The sequence below is a fragment of the Schistocerca piceifrons genome, chromosome 4 (assembly GCF_021461385.2).
Source record: "Schistocerca piceifrons isolate TAMUIC-IGC-003096 chromosome 4, iqSchPice1.1, whole genome shotgun sequence".
Classification (NCBI taxonomy): domain Eukaryota; kingdom Metazoa; phylum Arthropoda; class Insecta; order Orthoptera; family Acrididae; genus Schistocerca; species Schistocerca piceifrons.
The window spans coordinates 582,170,479-582,190,040 of record NC_060141.1 but is presented as its reverse complement, the minus strand read 5'-3'; the positions used below and the strand labels follow the sequence as shown (position 1 = coordinate 582,190,040).

General features: G+C 43.9%; 1 protein-coding gene across 1 annotated transcript in view; it reads right to left on the bottom strand.

The window, feature by feature from the left end:
* Positions 1-217: 217 nt before the first annotated feature.
* LOC124796026 (carboxypeptidase B-like) overlaps positions 218-19,562 on the bottom strand; it is a 158,424-nt gene continuing 139,079 nt past the window's right edge. Inside the window, exon 9 of the mRNA XM_047260110.1 lies at positions 218-408. Coding sequence (XP_047116066.1) covers positions 218-408 — 191 coding nt within the window. The remainder of the gene's footprint in view (positions 409-19,562) is intronic.

Sequence of the window (19,562 nt, the reverse complement as noted above, 5' to 3'; positions counted from 1 at the left end):
CGTACGGAGCAGTGTTTCTTAGAAACGAGTATTTCTAATCCTGTTACTTGTGATGCATTGTTGGAAAAGTATGCTATGTTTCAAGAATGGAAATGAAATTTACAAAGGGTTTATTGTTCATCTTTTGCACTAATAATCAGAAAACTTATAAAGTATTCTCTGTTTATTCCAGCAATACGTGTATCATGTGCAAATGATCAATTAGTGGTGGTTCTTTTTATCCATAGTTATCAGCAACATATTTCCCATAGACGCGCACGGCTTCGAAGAATTGCGTCACTATTTTCAGGATGTCTGATGCTGGAGGGAAGAAACCCATGCTACCACCACCGGGAAATTCGATGGTGTAGGAGAGGGCTACTCCGCCAACACTCTTGATCCAGTCATCACTGCCGCCGGCCGCAGCGTCTGTAGAAACAGCACGAGGTACGGAGTTATGACATATGGAACAATGTGTATTTACAAATCCAATGAAAAAATTTTTCTTACTGAATGTAACAGAGTATCTCGACCTGATGACTCATGCATCTGACAAGAGAATAATAGATATAATAAATTTAATTTTGTCGAACGTTTTCTTGAAACTGTCTAGAAGAAATTAGTTGCGCGTACAATTTTTTTTTATAATTCTTAGGAAAATACCAACATCAAAAACAGTAATAGCAGCATGACTCCGTCAGGAGACCTCATCGACTTCGAATGTGGGCTCAACATTAGATGTCACCTGAGTAGCAAACTCATCCGAGACCTTTCAACCCTTCCAAAGCTTCCCGATTGTTGTCGATGTGATTGTGAAGTGAAAACGCATAAGAACACACACAGCTAAACAAAGACCAGATAACCCTCATGCATTAATTGACAGGGGCCATCGAGCACAGCGAGGGGTGGTTGTAAAAAAACGTACGAAATCAGCCTAAGGTATCATTCGCCAATTCCGATGTACTACCAGGACTCCAGTTAGCAGAGTTAAAAAGCCACACATCTTTGCAGTCAGTGCTAAGCGACGCTCCAAGAGGTCTGATGAGGGATGGCACTGGATCAGTGGATCATTGGAATCGACCGATTTGGTGTGATGTATTAAGCTATTACCTCTAGCAATCCGATGGAAGGGCTTGGGTTTGGCGAATGTCTGGAGAATGGTACTTTCCATCATTTGTACTGCCAACAGTTACGTAAAGACGAGACGGTGTTATGGTGTGAAGGTTACTACTGATGGACAGGATGCGATCCTCTCGTTGAGATTAAGAAAGGACATGAACACATTTTACAGAATTGTGTACAGTAGAGGAACACTTCGGAGACGATCATAGTTTGTATCAGCATGACTTTACACCCTGACATAAAGCACCATCTGTGAGGCAATGGTTTGCGCACATTCGTGAAATAGACTGCCCTGCCCATAGTGCCAACCTAAACGTAATGAATCACCCGTGGGATGATTTAGAACGTTGACTTCGCTGTAGACCTCAGCGTCCAACATCAGTACCTTTTCTCGTTTCGGCTCTTGAGGAGCAATAAGCTACCACTCCTCCACAGACATTCAGAAATCTCATTCAAAGTGTCCCCAGCAGAGAGCAAGCCGTGAAAAAGATGAAGTCTGAACTCACCCGACACTGATGTTCAATAATAGCTATCTGGATATTTTTCGTCGGATAGTGTATTTTGAGAACATCAACCGGCCCACTACACGTTCATTGCAAAACCAAATATAAATTTAACTTCAACTGAACAGCCGGTCGAGGTGGCCGAACGGTTCTAGGCGCTACAGTCTGGAACAGCGCGACCGCTACGGTTGCAGTTTCGAATCCTGCCTCGGGCATGGATGTGTGCGATGTCCTTAGGTTCATTAGGTTTAAGTAGTTCTGAGTTCTAGGGGACTGATGACCTCAGATGTTAAGTCCCATAGTGCTCAGAGCCATTTTTCTACTGAACATTCTTCATTCTGTTCGAGGTGTTGTGTTCTATTAGTGCAAAATTCATCCAGGTGCCGCATATCTGAGAAGAGATTTAACTATATCGTAGTTTGATTGTTACTAGATGATGTGGTACAGTATCGAACGCCTGACGCCTTTCGGAATTTTATGAATAGATAGATTATATAATGGTAAGACAGAGATTTAGATACCAGGTTTTAAATTGTAAGACATTTCCAGGGGCAGATGTGGACTCTGACCACAATGTATTGGTTATGGACTGTAGATTAAAAATGAAGAAACTGCAAAAAGGTGAGAATTTAAGGAGATGGGACATCGATAAACTGACTAAACCAGAGGTTGTACAGAGTTTCAGGGAGAGCATAAGGGAACAATTGTCACGAATGGGGGAAATAAATACAGTAGAAGAAGAATGGATAGCTCTGAGGGATGAAGCAGTGAAGGCAGCAGAGGATGAAGTAGGTAAAAAGACGAGGGCTAGTAGAAATCCTTGGGTAACAGAAGAAATATTGAATTTAATTGATGAAAGGAGAAAATATAAAAATGCAGTAAATGAAGCAGGTAAAAAGGAATACAAACGTCTCAAAAATGAGATCGACAGGAAGTGCAAAATGGCTAAGCAGGGATGGCTACAGGATAAATGTAACGCTGTAGAGGTTTTTCTCACTAGGGGTAAGATAGATACTGCCTACAAGGAAATTAAAGAGACCTTTGGAGAAAAGAGAACAACTTGTATGAATATCAAGAGCTCAGATGGAAACCCAGTTCTAACCAAAGAAGGGAAAGCAGAAAGGTGGAAGGAGTATATAGAGGGTCTATACAAGGGCGATGTACTTGAGGACAATATTATGGAAATGGAAGATATGATACTGCATGAAGAGTTTGACAGAGCACTGAAAGACCAAAGTCAAAACAACGCCCCGGGAGTAGACAAAATTCCATTAGAACTCTGACAGCCTTTGGAGAGCCAGTCCTGACAAAACTCTACCATCTGGTGAGCAAAATGTATGAGACAGGTGAAATACCGTCAGACTTCAAGAAGAATATAATAATTCTAATCACATAGAAAGCAGGTGTTGACAGATGTGAAAATTAGCGAACTATCAGTTTAATAAGCCACATCTGCAAAATACTAACGCCAATTCTTTACAGACGAATGGAGAAACTGGTAGAAGCCGACCTCGGGGAAAATCAGTTTGGATTCAGTAGAAATATTGGAACACTTGAGGGAATACTGACCCTACGACTTATCTTAGAAGCTAGATTAAGAAAAGGCAAACCTACGTTTCTATCATTTGTAAACTTAGAGAAAGCTTTTGACAATGTTGACTGGAATACTCTCTTTCAAATTCTGAACGTGGCAGGGGTAAAATACACGGAGCGAAAGGCTATTTACAACTTGTACAGAAACCAGATGGCAGTTATAACGGTCTAGGGAGATGAAAGGGAAGCAGTGGTTGGGAAGGGAGTGAGACATGGTTGTAGCATCTCCCAGACGTTATTCAATCTATATATTGAGCAAGCAATGAAGGAAACAAAAGAAAAGTTCGGAGTAGGTATTAAAATCCATGGAGTAGAAATAAAAACTTTAAGGTTTTCCGATGACATTGTAATTCTCTCAAAGACAGCAAAGGACTTGGAAGAGCAGTTGAGCGGAATGGACAGTGTCTTGAAAGGAGGATATAAGATGAACATCAACAAAAGCAAAACGAGGATAGTGGGATGTAGTCGAATTAAGTCTGGTGATGCTGAGGGAATTAGATTAGGAAATGAGACACTAAAAGTAGTAAAGGAGTTTTGCTATTTGGGGAGCAAAATAACTGATGATGGTCGAAGCAGAGAGGATATAAAATGTAGACTGGCAGTGGCAAGGAAAGCGTTTCTGAAGAAGAGAAATTTGTTAACATCGAATATTGATTTAAGTGTCAGGAAGTCGTTTCTGAAAGTAATTGTATGGAGTGTAGCCATGTATGGGAGTGAAACATGGACGATAAATAGTTTGGACAAGAAGAGAATAGAAGCTTTCGAAATGTGGTGCTACAGAAGAATGCTGAAGATTAGGTGGGTAGTTCACATAACTAATGAGGAGGTATTGAATAGAATTGGGGAGAAGAGGAGTTTGTGGCACTACTTGACAAGAAGAAGGGACCGGTTGGTAGGACATGTTCTGAGGCATCAAAGGATCACAAATTTAGCTTTGGTGGGCAGCGCGAAGGGTAAAAATCGTAGAGGCAGACCAAGAGATGGATACACTAAGCAGATTCAGAAGGATGTAGGCTGCAGTAGGTACTGGGAGATGAAGCAGCTTGCACAGGATAGAGTAGCATGGAGACCTGCATCAAACCAGTCTCAGGGCTGAAGACCACAACAAAAACATGAACACGAAATCTCCATTCTCAACTGAATCTACGGTATGTAAGATACCATGTTTGAATAAAGCAAACGCTGTTTCACTCAATTACTTTTTGTTTTTGAATCAATGCTGATTTTTTGACAAAATATGCTTTTACTAGACTGGTGGTATTTGACTTCAGACTTCAGCGTGTGTGGTCTGTAATTTCATGGTTCCGGTCCTTTAGCTTTTTATGAAGAGAGTACCCAACTCTGTTTTCAAGTCAAGCAGGGCTACCCGATAAATATAAGCTCGACAAATATGAGCGCTTAATGGGGCTAATCTGTAGCGTATTCATCGCAAAATCTATTATGAACTCCATTAAGGCGTGTCGCCTTGATTGCTTTAAGTAGTTGTAAATGTTTCCGATATCGTGAATGCTTGTTTCGATATCTCTTATTTGCGAATAGGTGCTGCTGCCAACTCGCCAATAAATTTTTAAATTCAAAATTTAATCTTTTTTTTTGTCGGTTGCCTTCAATTTCAACGCCAGACAAAATGATGGATAAGATCCATTCATTGACTACGTAAGGTCAGAAGTTTCTAGAATTTCCCGATTAATCTTTCCCCTGTAAATGACTGTGGAAATTATTATAGATTTCACACATACACGAACTGCCACAAAGTCTCTTGGATCAGTTTCCCTGCATTCTCCTTTTGTACAAAGTGTGCAGTAGTTTGTCGGCTCTGAACTAAACGTTCTTAGTTGGTCGTTTAAGAAAGTTATTACTGACTTTCAGTTCTGACTAACATAAATACTTTTCCAGCTTTCTATACCACGTTTTTGGCTTCGTAGTTCTTGAAATATCACCATAGTCACAACTGCTCCCTCCTTTGTGGCCCTCTTGAAAAGATTATACCTGTTTTGCAGTCAGGAGGTTTAAAATATTTCTTCCCCATTCGGGCTGTCGAGCAATTTACTCGAGGCAGTTGACTGACGTTTCTAGTATGTAAGCCTAAAAAGTTCTAGAAAGTTCAGAAGTCTTCCATCCTTTCTATTCATCGAAATTTCGACTCGACTGTTGCGGAGACTATTACTAATCAGCCTAGCGATCCCAGAATTACTCTTATCAGTGACTTTCCCTTCTGTTCAAATGGAATCTCGTTGCTGTTTGGCTATTGACAGAAAATTCTCGACGAGCTGTGGAAATCTCACCTTAGGTAACACCCTTAAAATATAGTGGGTGTCTCATCCTCATAATTTATTTTTCCAGATTATAAGTTACATATTTACCAAGTGCACTTACTTTTATATGTCATCCCCTATCGAACGCTTCTCCCAACGCTGGCGGTGTTGTGATGGTGTAATTTATTGTTATACAACACAGTTGTCCCATCTTCGCCACGAACACTTCTCACTGGCGCACTTCTCTGTGCAAGTTTCGGGCTCTGACCGTCTTCGAAGAACTGGATATGGTCAAAATATAACACTTGTTTTATGTAAGTGAAGCAATGAGCACTGCATCTCCTCGTATGTAGTATATTTCCTCCGTCGTTTAGTTCAGAGAGTAATATGGCTGGTTAAAAATTCTTTAGCCTTTCCAGAGTTATATTTAGTTTCACGTGTCACCCCCTTCGAACCCTCATCACCATCTCGAGGTGCCTTAGGGCTGTGACTGCGTCACACAACTTTTTTGGTGGAAATATCTCTAGGAGTTCCTTATTACTCTTTCACCCCACCCCTTCACTCTCACGTTCCGACCCTTAAGTGTGCTACAGCTGTTTCGACCGGCTTATTTTTTAATCCTGATAGTAGCTAATACAATGATAAAATCACGCGTACCTAGTTTGACCAAATATTTACAACGGTTCCAGATTAGTGTTGGAACTGATATACATACAACTACGTTACCAACATTATACTGCGCCTTCTGCAGAAGCAGAATTCTGATATTTGTATCCAAGAGGAGCTCCAAAACTATACAAGGTTATTCTTAAGTACCTTCAGGCTTTCAGAAAACGGTTGTGTAGAAGTTACAAGACATATAGGAAACAGAGAGACATCAGTGGATAGAGCACCTCTTCAAATTTTTAACTCACATGGCAGGTGCTCAGTGTTTTCACAGTTTGTAACGTGACAAACGCCGATAGGTGCGTGCTATTCATTCAAGTCACTGGTATGAACTGCCTGGGAAAGAGCATCAGCAGTTCGTTTTGCAAATCTGTTCATTGGGTTGTCTGTCTGGAGGCGCGAACTAATTCAATGCGACGATACGGAGAGGATGATACGCTGGTGTGCACAACTTAAGGGAGAAAGTAACTTTCGCATGATGTGTCACTGACAAGTGACACAGCTCGATGAAAATTGGACAATATTTAGAAAGAACTGCTACAGTTTAATACAGAGTGTAACTGAGAGAAATATGCAATGAGACGAACAGTAATGACACTTTTGTTCAAAGACAATGAGTACACCGAAGTCACTGTGATTCCCTGGTTATTACAAAAGGCAGGACATGGTTCTTAATTGGGTGTGTGACCACCACGGTCGGCAGTGTATGGTCTGCAACGTGCTCCCATCCTGGCCTCAATGATAGTAACGAGTACTTATAGTAGGGCATTCCACACCTCCGCCAGTGCGACTGAGAACTGCTGTGCGGTCAATACGTCTCCTAGCAACATCCCACTCATGCCCTATGGGATTTAGGAACGGGGAATGGGCAGGCCAGTCAATCCACCGAATGTCCCATCGTTCCAAGAGCTCGTCCACCTGCGCTGTTAAATGCCATCGCACATTGCCACCCATAAAAATGAAGTCAGGGACGAATGCAACCCTCAAAAGATGTACATATTGAAGGTGTAAGCCGTCGCAATAACGCTGACGGGTTATCACACCTTGTTCAAATATTGGAAGGTCAGTGTGGCCTGCAACGTTATACCTTCCCACACCGTAACACCTGGAACACTAAAACGACTACGTTCGACAATATTCCTGGGTGCATTACGTTTTCCCACCTCCCATATCCCGATTCACTGCTGTCAGTGAATCTGTTGTCATCCGAGAAAAGCGCGCGACCCACTTTCCTTTGATCTAGTCCCTATGTTCTTGGCTCCATCACAAAATGTTCCTCCGCCGTGCGGGTATCAACGCAACACAACGTACTGGTCGATGGGAAGTCGCCGTGCCACTGTGGGCCTGATTTCCTGCATTTCAGTCCTGTTAAATATGGTTGCAACTGCACCAGCTGTTTGAGGGGTCTCCCTTCTCGTGTGCTGCACAATGTAGCAGTCATCCGCTGCTGTAGTTGACCTCCTCTACAACGGGTAGCAGTGCTGGTTGTTCAGAATGCTATCTATGCTTACAGAACAATGCTGTGGCTAATACGAAACTCCTGGCCTACATTCGATACTCTTCGTCCTTCTTCCAGTTTCCTGATAGTTTTTCCTATTGATAAGTCATCCAAATAAAGTCTCCAGGCCTTGTTTTAAGGAAGAAGACCAGCACAGTTGACCAGTCCGCTCCTCGTGCAACTACTCGGCAGTGTTCATTATGAATCGAATCTTGGAGCCATGCTATGTCCATTTTTCTGTATATCTTGTAATTTTAGTGCTGCTCTCCAGAGGTACTTCTGAAAAACCTTGTGTATTTTAGAATTCTGAAAAGAAAGGAGAATAAAAATATATGAAGAATCATTTTTCGGGTGACACTTACTTTGACTTTAATCATTCGTATTTCAAGAGCGCACCCCTCCACGCTCGCACTAGCATGTTGACTATCACAAAATGTTCTGCTGTCACCTCTGAAATGAGTTAATATTTTAATCAAGGAGTCACAAGATCTGTGTTTGAGTAAATTTACCCAATAATTCGGGGACTTTGGGAGATAGTAGATAGAAACGTTTGAGTAAACAATGGGTTAAGGGCAGAGTAGCGAAAGGTTCCAGGAAGAGTGTCATGGGAAAAGAAGCCTCTGTGACAATCAGAACAGGTAGTAAGGGATGTTCACGTACCTGTTCGCCATTTGTGATACATCATGCAAGGGTGGGATACTGTTACCACGCAGCTGCTAGATACTAGTCTCAATCGATGCAGATGTGTCATAGACTTCTGTGATGACCTCCCTGCCACAATAGTGACTGGACACAACAAGAGACTGATGTTGGTTGAAGTTTCTCCTTCTACGTCGCCTACATGTGCTGCTTCACAATGTGTGCCCATCTATCTTCTAAGCAGGTGGTCGAGTGTTGGGGAAGATCTGATGGCGTAGCTTAGACTCCCTGTGAGACGGCACATCAAGTTATTATTCCATATGCGAAAGTATGCTGTCTCAAATCTCGTCCATCTCACCACACTGCCTCCGTTGGGTTTTGGATGTTGTCTTAGCAACCCAGGAAATGGCGACTGTGGTGTCCGGCGTCTTCTCGTTTGGTTCAATTTGTTCGGTGATGAAGATGATGGCAGGTGTCTTCTGGTCAGTGATGACCTGCCCCTCCTTCTGCTCTGTGAAGTAGCCAGCGGTGGAGGCATGGCTCTGAATTCAGCCCTCTCTGCCGCCTTGAAGGCTTAGGCCACAGTTGCCTAATCAGTGGCAACGCATTGTGTGGTGTATGTGTCAACGGCAGCCGGCGTGTTCGGTCAGAGGGTTACGTGCTCTCTGTAATAAAAAAACTGAGTTAATCGATCATCAACGAACTTAAAAGGATGTCTCACGACGTCCGCCCCGAGCAGACGAAACGAACAAAAGCGAACAAAATGAGATTAAAAAAAAAGGGGGGGGGGTAGCGTCTTTGATTCGTAATCAAAACGTCTTCGGTCCCGGGTCCGATCCTCGTCACTGCCTAAATTTTGATAAATAATCAGCATTAGCGTCCGAAGACTTCCGGCATAAGAAGTCAGCCTCATTCTGCCAACGGCTTTGTCAAAGAGAGCGGAGGAGCGGATAGAGGTTCAGGGCACTCTCTTGTTCTAGGGGTGGGAAATTGCCCCTAAAGGAGGAAGAATCAGCAATGATCAACGACATGAGGATGCAGAAGGCAATGCAAAACCACTGCATTAAAGACACGTAACGTGTATCCACAGGACATGTGGCCTGTAATTGAAGAAGTGTCATGATGATCTCTCCATTGGCAAAAGATTCCGGAATAGTCCCCCATTCGGATCTCCGGGAGGGGACTGCCAAGGGGGAGGTTACCATGAGAAAAAGATTGAATAATCAACGAAAGGATAACGTTCTACGAGACGGGGCGTGGAATGTCAGAAACTTGAACGTGGTAGGGAAACTAGAAAATCTGAAAAGGGAAATCCAAAGGCGACTCTAGATATAGTAGGGGTCAGTGAAGTGAAGTGGAAGGAAGACAAGGATTTCTGGTCAGATGAGTATCGGGTAATATCAACAGGAGGAGAAAATGGTATAACAGGTGTAGGATTCGTTATGAATAGGAAGGTACGGCAGAGGGTGTGTTACTGTGAACAGTTCAGTGACCGGGTTGTTCTAATCAGAATTGACAGCAGGCCAACACCGACAACGATAGTTCAGGTATACATGCCGACGTCGCAAGCTGAAGATGAACAGATAGAGAAAGTGTATGAGGATATTGAAAGGGTAATGCAGTATGTAAAGGGGGACGAAAATCTAATAGTCATGGGCGACTGGAATGCAGTTGTAGGGGAAGGAGTAGAAGAAAAGGTTACAGGAGAATATGGGCTTGGGGCTAGGAACGAAAGAGGAGAAAGACTAATTGAGTTCTGCAACAAGTTTCAGCTACGGGAAGATTTCAATTAGGTTACATCATGGTCAGACAGAGATTCCGAAATCAGATACTGGATTGTAAGGTGTACCCAGGAGCAGATATAGACTCAGATCACAATATAGTAGTGATGAAGAGTAGGCTGAAGTTCAAGACATTAGTCAGGAAGAATCAATACGCAAAGAAGTGGGATACGGAAGTACTAAGGAATGACGAGATACGTTTGAAGTTCTCTAACGCTATAGATACAGCAATAAGGAATAGCGCAGTAGGCAGTACAGTTGAAGAGGAATGGACATCTCTAAAAAGGGCCATCACAGAAGTTGGGAAGGAAAACATAGGTACAAAGAAAGTAGCTGCGAAGAAACCATGGGTAACAGAAGAAATACTTCAGTTGATTGACGAAAGGAGGAAGTACAAACATGGTCCGGGAAAATCAGGAATACAGAAATATAAGTCGCTGAGGAATGAAATAAATAGAAAGTGCAGGGAAGCTAAGACGAAATGGGTGCAGGAAAAATGTGAAGACATCGAAAAAGATATGATTGTCGGAAGCACCGACTCAGCATACAGGAAAGTCAAAACAACCTTTGGTGACATTAAAAGCAACGGTGGTAACATTAACAGTGCAGCGGGAATTCCACTGTTAAATGCAGAGGAGAGAGCAGATAGGTGGAAAGAATACATTGAAAGCCTCTATGAGGGTGAAGATTTGTCTGATGTGATAGAAGAAGAAACAGGAGTCAATTTAGAAGATATCGGGGATCCAGTATTAGAATCGGAATTTAAAAGAGCTTTGGAGGACTTACGGTCAAATAAGGCAGAAGGGATAGATAACATTCCATCAGAATTTCTAAAATCATTGGGGGAAGTGGCAACAAAACGACTATTTACGTTGGTGTGGAGGATATATGAGTCTGGTGACATACCATCTGACTTTCGGAAAAGCATCATCCACACAATTCCGAAGAAGGCAAGAGCTGACAAGTGCGAGAATTATCGCACAATCAGCTTAACAGCTCATGCATCGAAGCTGCTTACAAGAATACTATACAGAAAAATGGAAAAGAAAATTGAGAATGCGCTAGGTGACGATCAGTTTGGCTTTAGGAAAAGTAAAGGGACGAGAGAGGCAATTCTGATGTTACGGCTAATAATGGAAGCAAGGCTAAAGAAAAATCAAGAAACTTTCATAGGATTTGTCGACCTGGAAAAAGCGTTCGAAAATATAAAATAATGCAAGCTGTTCGAGATTCTGAAAAAAGTAGGGGTAAGCTATAGGGAGAGACGGGTCATATACAATATGTACAACAACCAAGAGGGAATAATAAGAGTGGTCGATCAAGAACGAAGTACTCCTATTGAGAAGGGTTTAAGACAAGGCTGTAGCCTTTCGCCCCTACTCTTCAATCTGTACATCGAGGAAGCAATGATGGAAATAAAAGAAAGGTTCAGGAGTGGAATTAAAATACAAGGTGAAAGGATATCAATGATACGATTCGCTGATGACATTGCTGCCGTTGTTGTTGTTGTTGTGGTCTTCAGTCCTGAGACTGGTTTGATGCAGCACTCCATGCTACTCTATCCCGTACAAGCCTCTTCATCTCCCAGTACCTACCACAACCTACCTCCTTCTGAATCTGCTTAGTGTATTCATCTCTTGGTCTCCCTCTACGATTCTTACCCTCCACGCTGCCCTCCAATACTAAATTGGTGATCCCTTGATGCCTCCGAACATGTCCTACCAACCGATCCCTTCTTCTAGTCAAGTTGTGCCACAAACTTCTCTTCTCCCCAATCCTATTCAATACTTCCTCATTAGTTATGTGATTTACCCATCTAATCTTCAGCATTCTTCTGTAGCACCACATTTCAAAAGCTTCTATTCTCTTCTTGTCCAAACTATTTATCGTCCATGTTTCACTTCCATACATGGCTACACTCCATACAAATACTTTCAGAAATGACTTCCTCACACTTAAATCTATACTCGATGTTAACAAATTTCTCTTCTTCAGAAACGCTTTCCTTGCCATTGCAAGTCTACTTTTTATATCCTCTCTACTTCGACCATCATCAGTTATTTTGCTCCCCAAATAGCAAAACTCCTTTACTACTTTAAATGTCTCATTTCCTAATCTAATTCCGTCAGCATCACCCGACTTAATTCGACTACATTCCATTATCCTCGTTTTGCTTTTGTTGATGTTCATATTATATCCTCCTTTCAAGACACTATCCATTCCGTTCAACTGCTCTTCCAAGTTCTTTGCTGTCTCTGATACGATTACAATGTCATCGGCGAACCTCAAAGTTTTTATTTCTTCTCCATGGATTTTAATAGCTACTCCGAATTTTCATTTTGTTTCCTTCACTGCTTGCTCAATATAGAGATTGAATAACATCGGGGATAGGCTAAAACCCTGTCTCACTCCCCTCCCAACCACTGCTTCCCTTTCATGCCCTTCGACTCTTATAACTGCCATCTGGTTTCTGTACAAGTTGTAAATAGCCTTTCGCTCCCTGTATTTTACCCCTGCCACCTTCAGAATTCGGAAGAGAGTATTGCAGTCAACATTGTCAAAAGCTTTCTCTACGTCTACAAATGCTAGAAACGTAGGTTTGCCCTTCCTTAATCTAGCTTTTAAGATGAGTCGTAGGGTCAGTATTGCCTCACGTGTTCCAACATTTCTACGGAATCCAAACTGATCTTCCCCGAGGTCGGCTTCTACTAGTTTTTCCATTCTTCTGTAAAGAATTCGCGTTAGTATTTTGCAGCTGTGACTTATTAAACTGATAGTTCGCTAATTTTCACGTCTGTCAATACCTGCTTTGTTTCGGATTGGAATTATTATATTCTTCTTGAAGTCTGAGGGAATTTCGCCTGTTTCATACATCTTGCTCACCAGATGGTAGAGTTTTACCAGGACTAGCTCTCCCAAGGCCGTCAGTAGTTCCAATGGAATGTTGTCTACTCCGGGGGCCTTGTTTCGACTCAGGTCTTTCAGTGCTCTGTCAAACTCTTCACGCAGTATCGTATCTCCCATTTCATCTTCATCTACATCCTGTTCCATTTCCATAATATAGACCTTCTATATACTCCTTCCACCTTGCTATCCTGAGTGAAAGTGAAGAAGAATTAAATGATATGCTGAACGGAATGAACAGTCTAATGAGTACACAGTATGGTTTGAGAGTAAATCGGAGAAAGACGAAGGTATTGAGAAGTAGTAGAAATGAGAACAGCGAGAAACTTAACATCAGGATTGATGGTCACGAAGTCAATGAAGTTAAGGAATTCTGCTACCTAGGCAGTAAAATAACCAATGACGGACGGAGCAAGGAGGACATCAAAAGCAGACTCGCTATGGCCAAAAAGGCATTCCTGGCCAAGAGAAGTCTACTAATATCAAATACCGGCCTTAATTTGAGGAAGAAATTTCTGAGGATGTACGTCTGGAGTACAGCATTGTATGGTTGTGAAACATGGACTGTGGGAAAACCGGAACAGAAGAGAATCGAAGCATTTGAGATGTGGTGCTATAGACGAATGTTGAAAATTAGGTGGACTGATAAGGTAAGGAATGAGGAGGTTCTACGCAGAATCGGAGAGGAAAGGAATATGTGGAAAACACTGATAAGGAGAAGGGACAGGATGATAGGACATCTCCTAAGACATGAGGGAATGACTTCCATGGTACTAGAGGGAGCTGTAGAGGGCAAAAACTGTAGAGGAAGACAGAGATTGGAATACGTCAAGCAAATAATTGAGGACGTAGGCTGCAAGTGCTACTCTGAGATGAAGAGGTTAGCACAGGAAAGGAATTCGTGGCGGGCCGCATCAAACCAGTCAGTAGACTGATGACCAAAAAGAAATAAGTGTCAGCGTTCCTCATTTGCATCTTCTCTGGGTCGGGCTGCGTTTTTCGACTTTCCACTTGTGGCCAGTCCCTGCTACCACTTGGTTTGGCGCTTCGTGGGCAGTGGAACTGCAGCTGGTTTTCCTCTGCTGAATCAGGTTTGAATCAGCTAGCTGGCTTCATCTCCCAATTTGCCGTTGTTACTTTGCGGCTGGGGCCATAATCCTGATATCTAGCTGTGACCTGACAAAACCTGGCAACCTGACCAGTTGGCAACATGGGACCCAACAACACAGCAGGTGTACATCGGAGTTTCTTCTTTGTCTCTGCTGCAGGTGCAGCCGTCATGCTCACCTGAGCACTTCGCGTGCCTCACGGTGTTGGGACATTACTTAACCACTTGGTCTTCACCTTGCCAGTTGAAGCACTGGGGTTCACGGTCCAGGTCTCAAGGGAGAGAGTCCTTGACATGGAGTCAGACACGCTCGTTGCCTGCAACTGGATTGTGGCGTCCGAGCCAATGGACGCAACACCTAATTCGAGCCCGCAGCGCTCGACCATCTCGTCACAGAATTCTGTCCACCCTGTGTTTCTGCGCTGGATGTACAGAGGAGAAAGAAGCATACGATCATCTTCTCTCTTATGGAATCAATCAGCAAGCTCGCTGTGAACCACTATTGACGGCCTTTTCAGTGAGCCGATTTTCCCTCATCCGGATCGTCTTCCATCGCCCAAGCTGCAAGCGCGGAAAAACGACAAATTTGGCTAGTGTTGTAAGAGTGACACTTACGATAACTGTGCAATTACGACACCGCTAGCGACAAGAGCACCCCTTCTCGGCTCCCTTTCAGTCTCAACACTGGAGCTTGAAACATCAGCGATGTACTAGCTGCAGCTGCTCACACTCATCTCTCCATCTCATGACAGCACATTAATCACCGCCATTGTGGTTCTGCCTCCCTCTCGGCACATTTACGACGAGACATGGTATGCCTGCCACAGTGGATGTGGTTTTTAGGACTGGGTGAATATCGGGCTGCTACCCCCGTTTCACCTCAATTACACGATTTGCAAATACTTCGAAAACGTCTGACACTTTCACGTGGATAACGCTACAAGCAGGCAATCGGGATACACATAATTTTCCGCCGGCGGTATAGCTAACGTGGTTAGGACGGCCAGCGGCGTAGGGCTGGAGGTAGGGCATGCGGCCACCTGCTACTATGCTGGTCCCGGGATAAGGACTGGAAGAAGAGAAAAAAAGAACATCAGCTCCTTTCTTCAATGTTCCTGACACTTAGCCATAAAATGAATTTTATTTACGCTGTGTTAAGGTATTACGGGGTCAGGAACGAAGATAGAATGCTACACACATTAAAAAAAAGTTTTCCATCAGCCGGTTCCCAGAACTCCTAAAGACAGACGTTGACTGTGGACATTGTATTACAGACACAGTCCCTTTGCTGTTCAGAGATGTCATTAAAACCACCCAAAGATGTAAACAACCATGCATAGGGAGCGCTTATTAAACGGAGGGGGTCCGACAGCCGATCCGTTCCAGTTATTCCACCAGGAAGGAGGTACACGGCTTGTATTGTCTGTAGTTCAACCATGCCTAGACGGTCAATACCGCGTTTCGATCGCGTCCGCATTGTTACTTTGTGCCAGGAAGGGCTCTCAACAAGGTAAGTGTCCAGGCGTCTCGGAGTGAACCAAAGCGACGTTGTTTGGACATAGAGGAGATAAAGAGAGACAGGAACTGTCGATGACATGCCTCGCTCAGGCCGCCCAAGGGCTACTAGCAGAGGATGACCGCTACCTGTGGATTATGGTTCGGAGGACCCCTGACAGCAATGCCACCATGTTAAATAATGCTTTTGGTGCTGCCACAGGACGTCGTGTTATACGACTCAACCTGTGCGCAATAGACTGCATGATGCGCAACTTAGCTCTCAACGTCCTTGGCGAGATCCATCTTTGCAACAACGACACCATACAGCACGGAACAGATGGGCCCAACAACATGCCGAATGGACCGCTCAGGACTGGCATCACGTTCTCTTCACCGATGAGTGTCGCATATACTTTCAACCGGACAATCGCCTGAGATGTGTTTGGAGGTAGCCCGGTCAGGCTGAACGCCTTAGACACACTGTCCAGCTAGTGCAGGTGGCACTATGTGGGGCCGACATACACCGCTGGAGGTCATGGAAGTCGCCGTAACGGCTGTGCGATACGTGAATGTCATCCTCTGACCAATAGTGCAACTAAATCGGCAGCATATTGGCTAGGCATTCTTCATGGACGACAATTCGCGCCCCCATCGTGCACATCTTGTGGTTCAAATGGTTCTGAGCACTACGGGCCCTGACAGCTATGGTCATCAGTCCCCTAGACCTTAGAACTACTTAAACCTAACTAACCTAGGGACAGCACACAACACCCAGTCATCACGAGGCAGAGAAAATCCCTCACCCCGCCGGGAATCGAACCCGGGAACCCGGGGCGCATCTTGTGAATGACTTCTTTCAGGATGACGACATCACTAGACTAGAGTGACCATCATTTTCTCCACACATGAACCCCATCGAACATGCCTGGGATAGATTGAAAAGGGCTGTTTATGTACGACGTAACCCACCAACCACTCTGAGGGATCTACGCCGAATCGCCATTGAGGAATGGCACAATCTGGACCAATAGTGCCTTGATGAACTTGTGGACAGTATGCCACGAAGAATACAGGCGCGCATCAATGCAAGAGGACGTGCTACTGGGTATTAGAGGTACCATTGTGTACAGCAGTCCGGACCTCCGCCTCTGAAGGTCTCGTTGTGGCACAACATGCAATGTTCGGTTTTCATGAGTAATGAAAAGGCGGAAATGATGTTTATGTTGATATCTACTCTAATTTTTTGTAAAGTTTCCGGAACTCTCGGAACCGAGGTAATGCAAAACTTTTTTTGATGTGTGTAATTAAAGTTGCATTGCTCCAGTAGTACCATACTGAGGTGACAAAGTCACAGGATAGCGATATGAGCATATACAGTGCATTGGCGATGTCATTTGTTACTCAGGTGATTCATGTGGAAAGGTTTGGGCCGTGATGGTGGCCGTACAATGGGAAGTAATAGACTGAATGCAGAACAGTAGTTGGAGCTATTCGCATGGGACATTCCATTTCGGAAATCTTTAGAGAGTTCAATATTTCAAAACCCACAGTGTCGAGAGTGCCCCGAGAATGCCAAATTTCAAGCATTACCTCTTACCCCTGACAACGCAGTGGCCGTCGGCCTTAACGTAACGACAGAGAGCAGCGGTGTTTGTACAGAGTTGTCACCGCTCACAGACAAGCAACACTTCGTTAAATAAACACGGAAATCAATGAGGGACGTGCGGCGAAATTTGACGTTAATGGACTGTGGCAGCAGACGACCAATGCGTCCCTTTGCTAACAGCACAACATCACCCACAGCGTCTTTGCTGGGCCAACGACCTTATTGGTTGAATCCTAGACGAGTGGTAAACCATAGACTGGTCTGATGAGTCCCGATTTCAGTTGGTAAGAGCTGATGGTAGATTTCTAATGTGGCGCAGACCCCACGAAGCCATGGACCCTAGTTGCCAACAAGGCACTGTGCAAACTGGTGGTGGCTCCATAATTCTGTTTTTACACGGAATGGGCTGGTCCCGCTGGTCCAGCTAAACTGATCATCGACTAGAAATGGTTATGATCGGCCAGTTGGAGACGACGATGATGATTATGTTCGCTTTGTAGGGCGCTCTACAAAGTCTCAATTTTTTCACAGTCCAATGTTTTTACACAGTCCAATCTAATCACTCTTTCGAATGATTATGATGATGATGATGATGATGAAATGATGAGGACAACACAAACACTCAGTCCCCCGACAGAAAAAATCCCCAACGCGGCCGGGAATCGAACCCGGGACCCGGTGATCCAGAAGCAGCAACAGTTGGAGACATTCACAGCCATTATATTTCCAAACATGAATAGAATTTTTGTGGATGACAAAGTGCCATGTCACTAGGCCACAACTGCTCGAAACTGGTTTCAAGGACATTCTGGATAATTCGAGTGAATGGTTTGGCCACCTAGACCACCCGACATGAATCCCATCGAATATATATGGGACGTAACTGAAAGTTCATTCCGTGTCACAAAGTCCTTTACGTTCGCAGTTATGGACGGATATAGAGGCAGCATGGCTCAGTATTCCTGTAGGGGACTTCCAGCCAATTGGTGAGTCTATGCCACGTCGAGTTGCTGCACTAATCGCGTTAGGAGGAGGTCCGAAACGATATTAGGAGGCATCTCATGACTTTGTCACCTTGGTGTGTACACTAACATACCTGATGAAATTTTGTATCTCATTCTGCAACACAATGCGCTCTGCAGCCCAGAAGAGTTTTTATGGACATTTACTCCGACCAGGAAAGCCTGCGAAATTACACTGAGATGACAAAAGTCATGGGATGCTTCGTAATGACATGCTTCGCTCAGGCCGCAACTGACGTGGCGTAGACTCAAAAAGTCGTTGGAATTCCCTTACTGAAATATTGAGCCAAATTTCCTCTATATCTGTCCATAACCACGGAAGCGTTGCCAGTGCAGGATTTTGTGCATTAACTGACTTAGCGATTATGTCGCATAAATGTTCGATGAGATTCATGTCGGGTGATTTGCGTGACCACACCATTCGCTGTAATTGTTCAGAATGTGGACGTTATGCTCTTAAGAATTAACATTCTTGGCCTTTAAATATTCCACTCCATCGGCAATTATCTAGTAGTGTTAATAGTACACTACTGGCCATTAAACTTGCTACACCACGAAGATGTGCTACAGACGCGGAATTTAACCGACAGGAAGAAGATGCTGTGATATGCAAATGATTAGCTTTTCAGAGCATTCACACAAAGCGACATCGCGGTGAACGCACATTGGAAGCGTGTATTCGTCATCGCCATACTGGCGTATCACCCGACGTGATGGTATAGGGTGCCATTGGTTACACGTCACGATCACCTCTTGTTCGCATTGACGGCACTTTGAACGGTGGACGTTACATTTCAGTTGTGTTACGACCCGTGGCTCTACCCTTCATTCGATCCCTGCGAACCCTACATTATATATCAACGACCGCATGTTGCAGGTCATGTACGGGCCTTCCTGGATACAGAAAATGTTCGACTGCTGCCCTGGCCAGCACATTCTCCAGATCTCTCACCAATTGAAAACGTCTGGTCAATGGTAGCCGAGCAACTGGCTCATCACAATACGCCAGTCACTACTCTTGATGAACTGTGGTATCGTGTTGAAGCTGCGTGGGCAGCTGTACCTGTACACGCCATCCAAGCTCTGTATGACCCAATGCCCAGGCGTATCAAGGCCGTTATTACGGCCAGAAGTGATTGTTCTGGGTACTGATTTCTCAGGATCTATGCACAGAAAATGGCGTGAAAATGTAATCACATGTCAGTTCTAGTATAATATATTTGTCCAATGATTACCCGTTTGTCATCTGCATTTCTTCTTGGTGTAGCAATTTTAATGGCCAGTAGTGTAGTACAGTATGTGTATTAACCCACGAAAACTTAAAGACACTGCTTATTTCTTCAATGAAGTTTGGTCATCGTGTTTTCGCGAATTCCTTACCAACGCTCG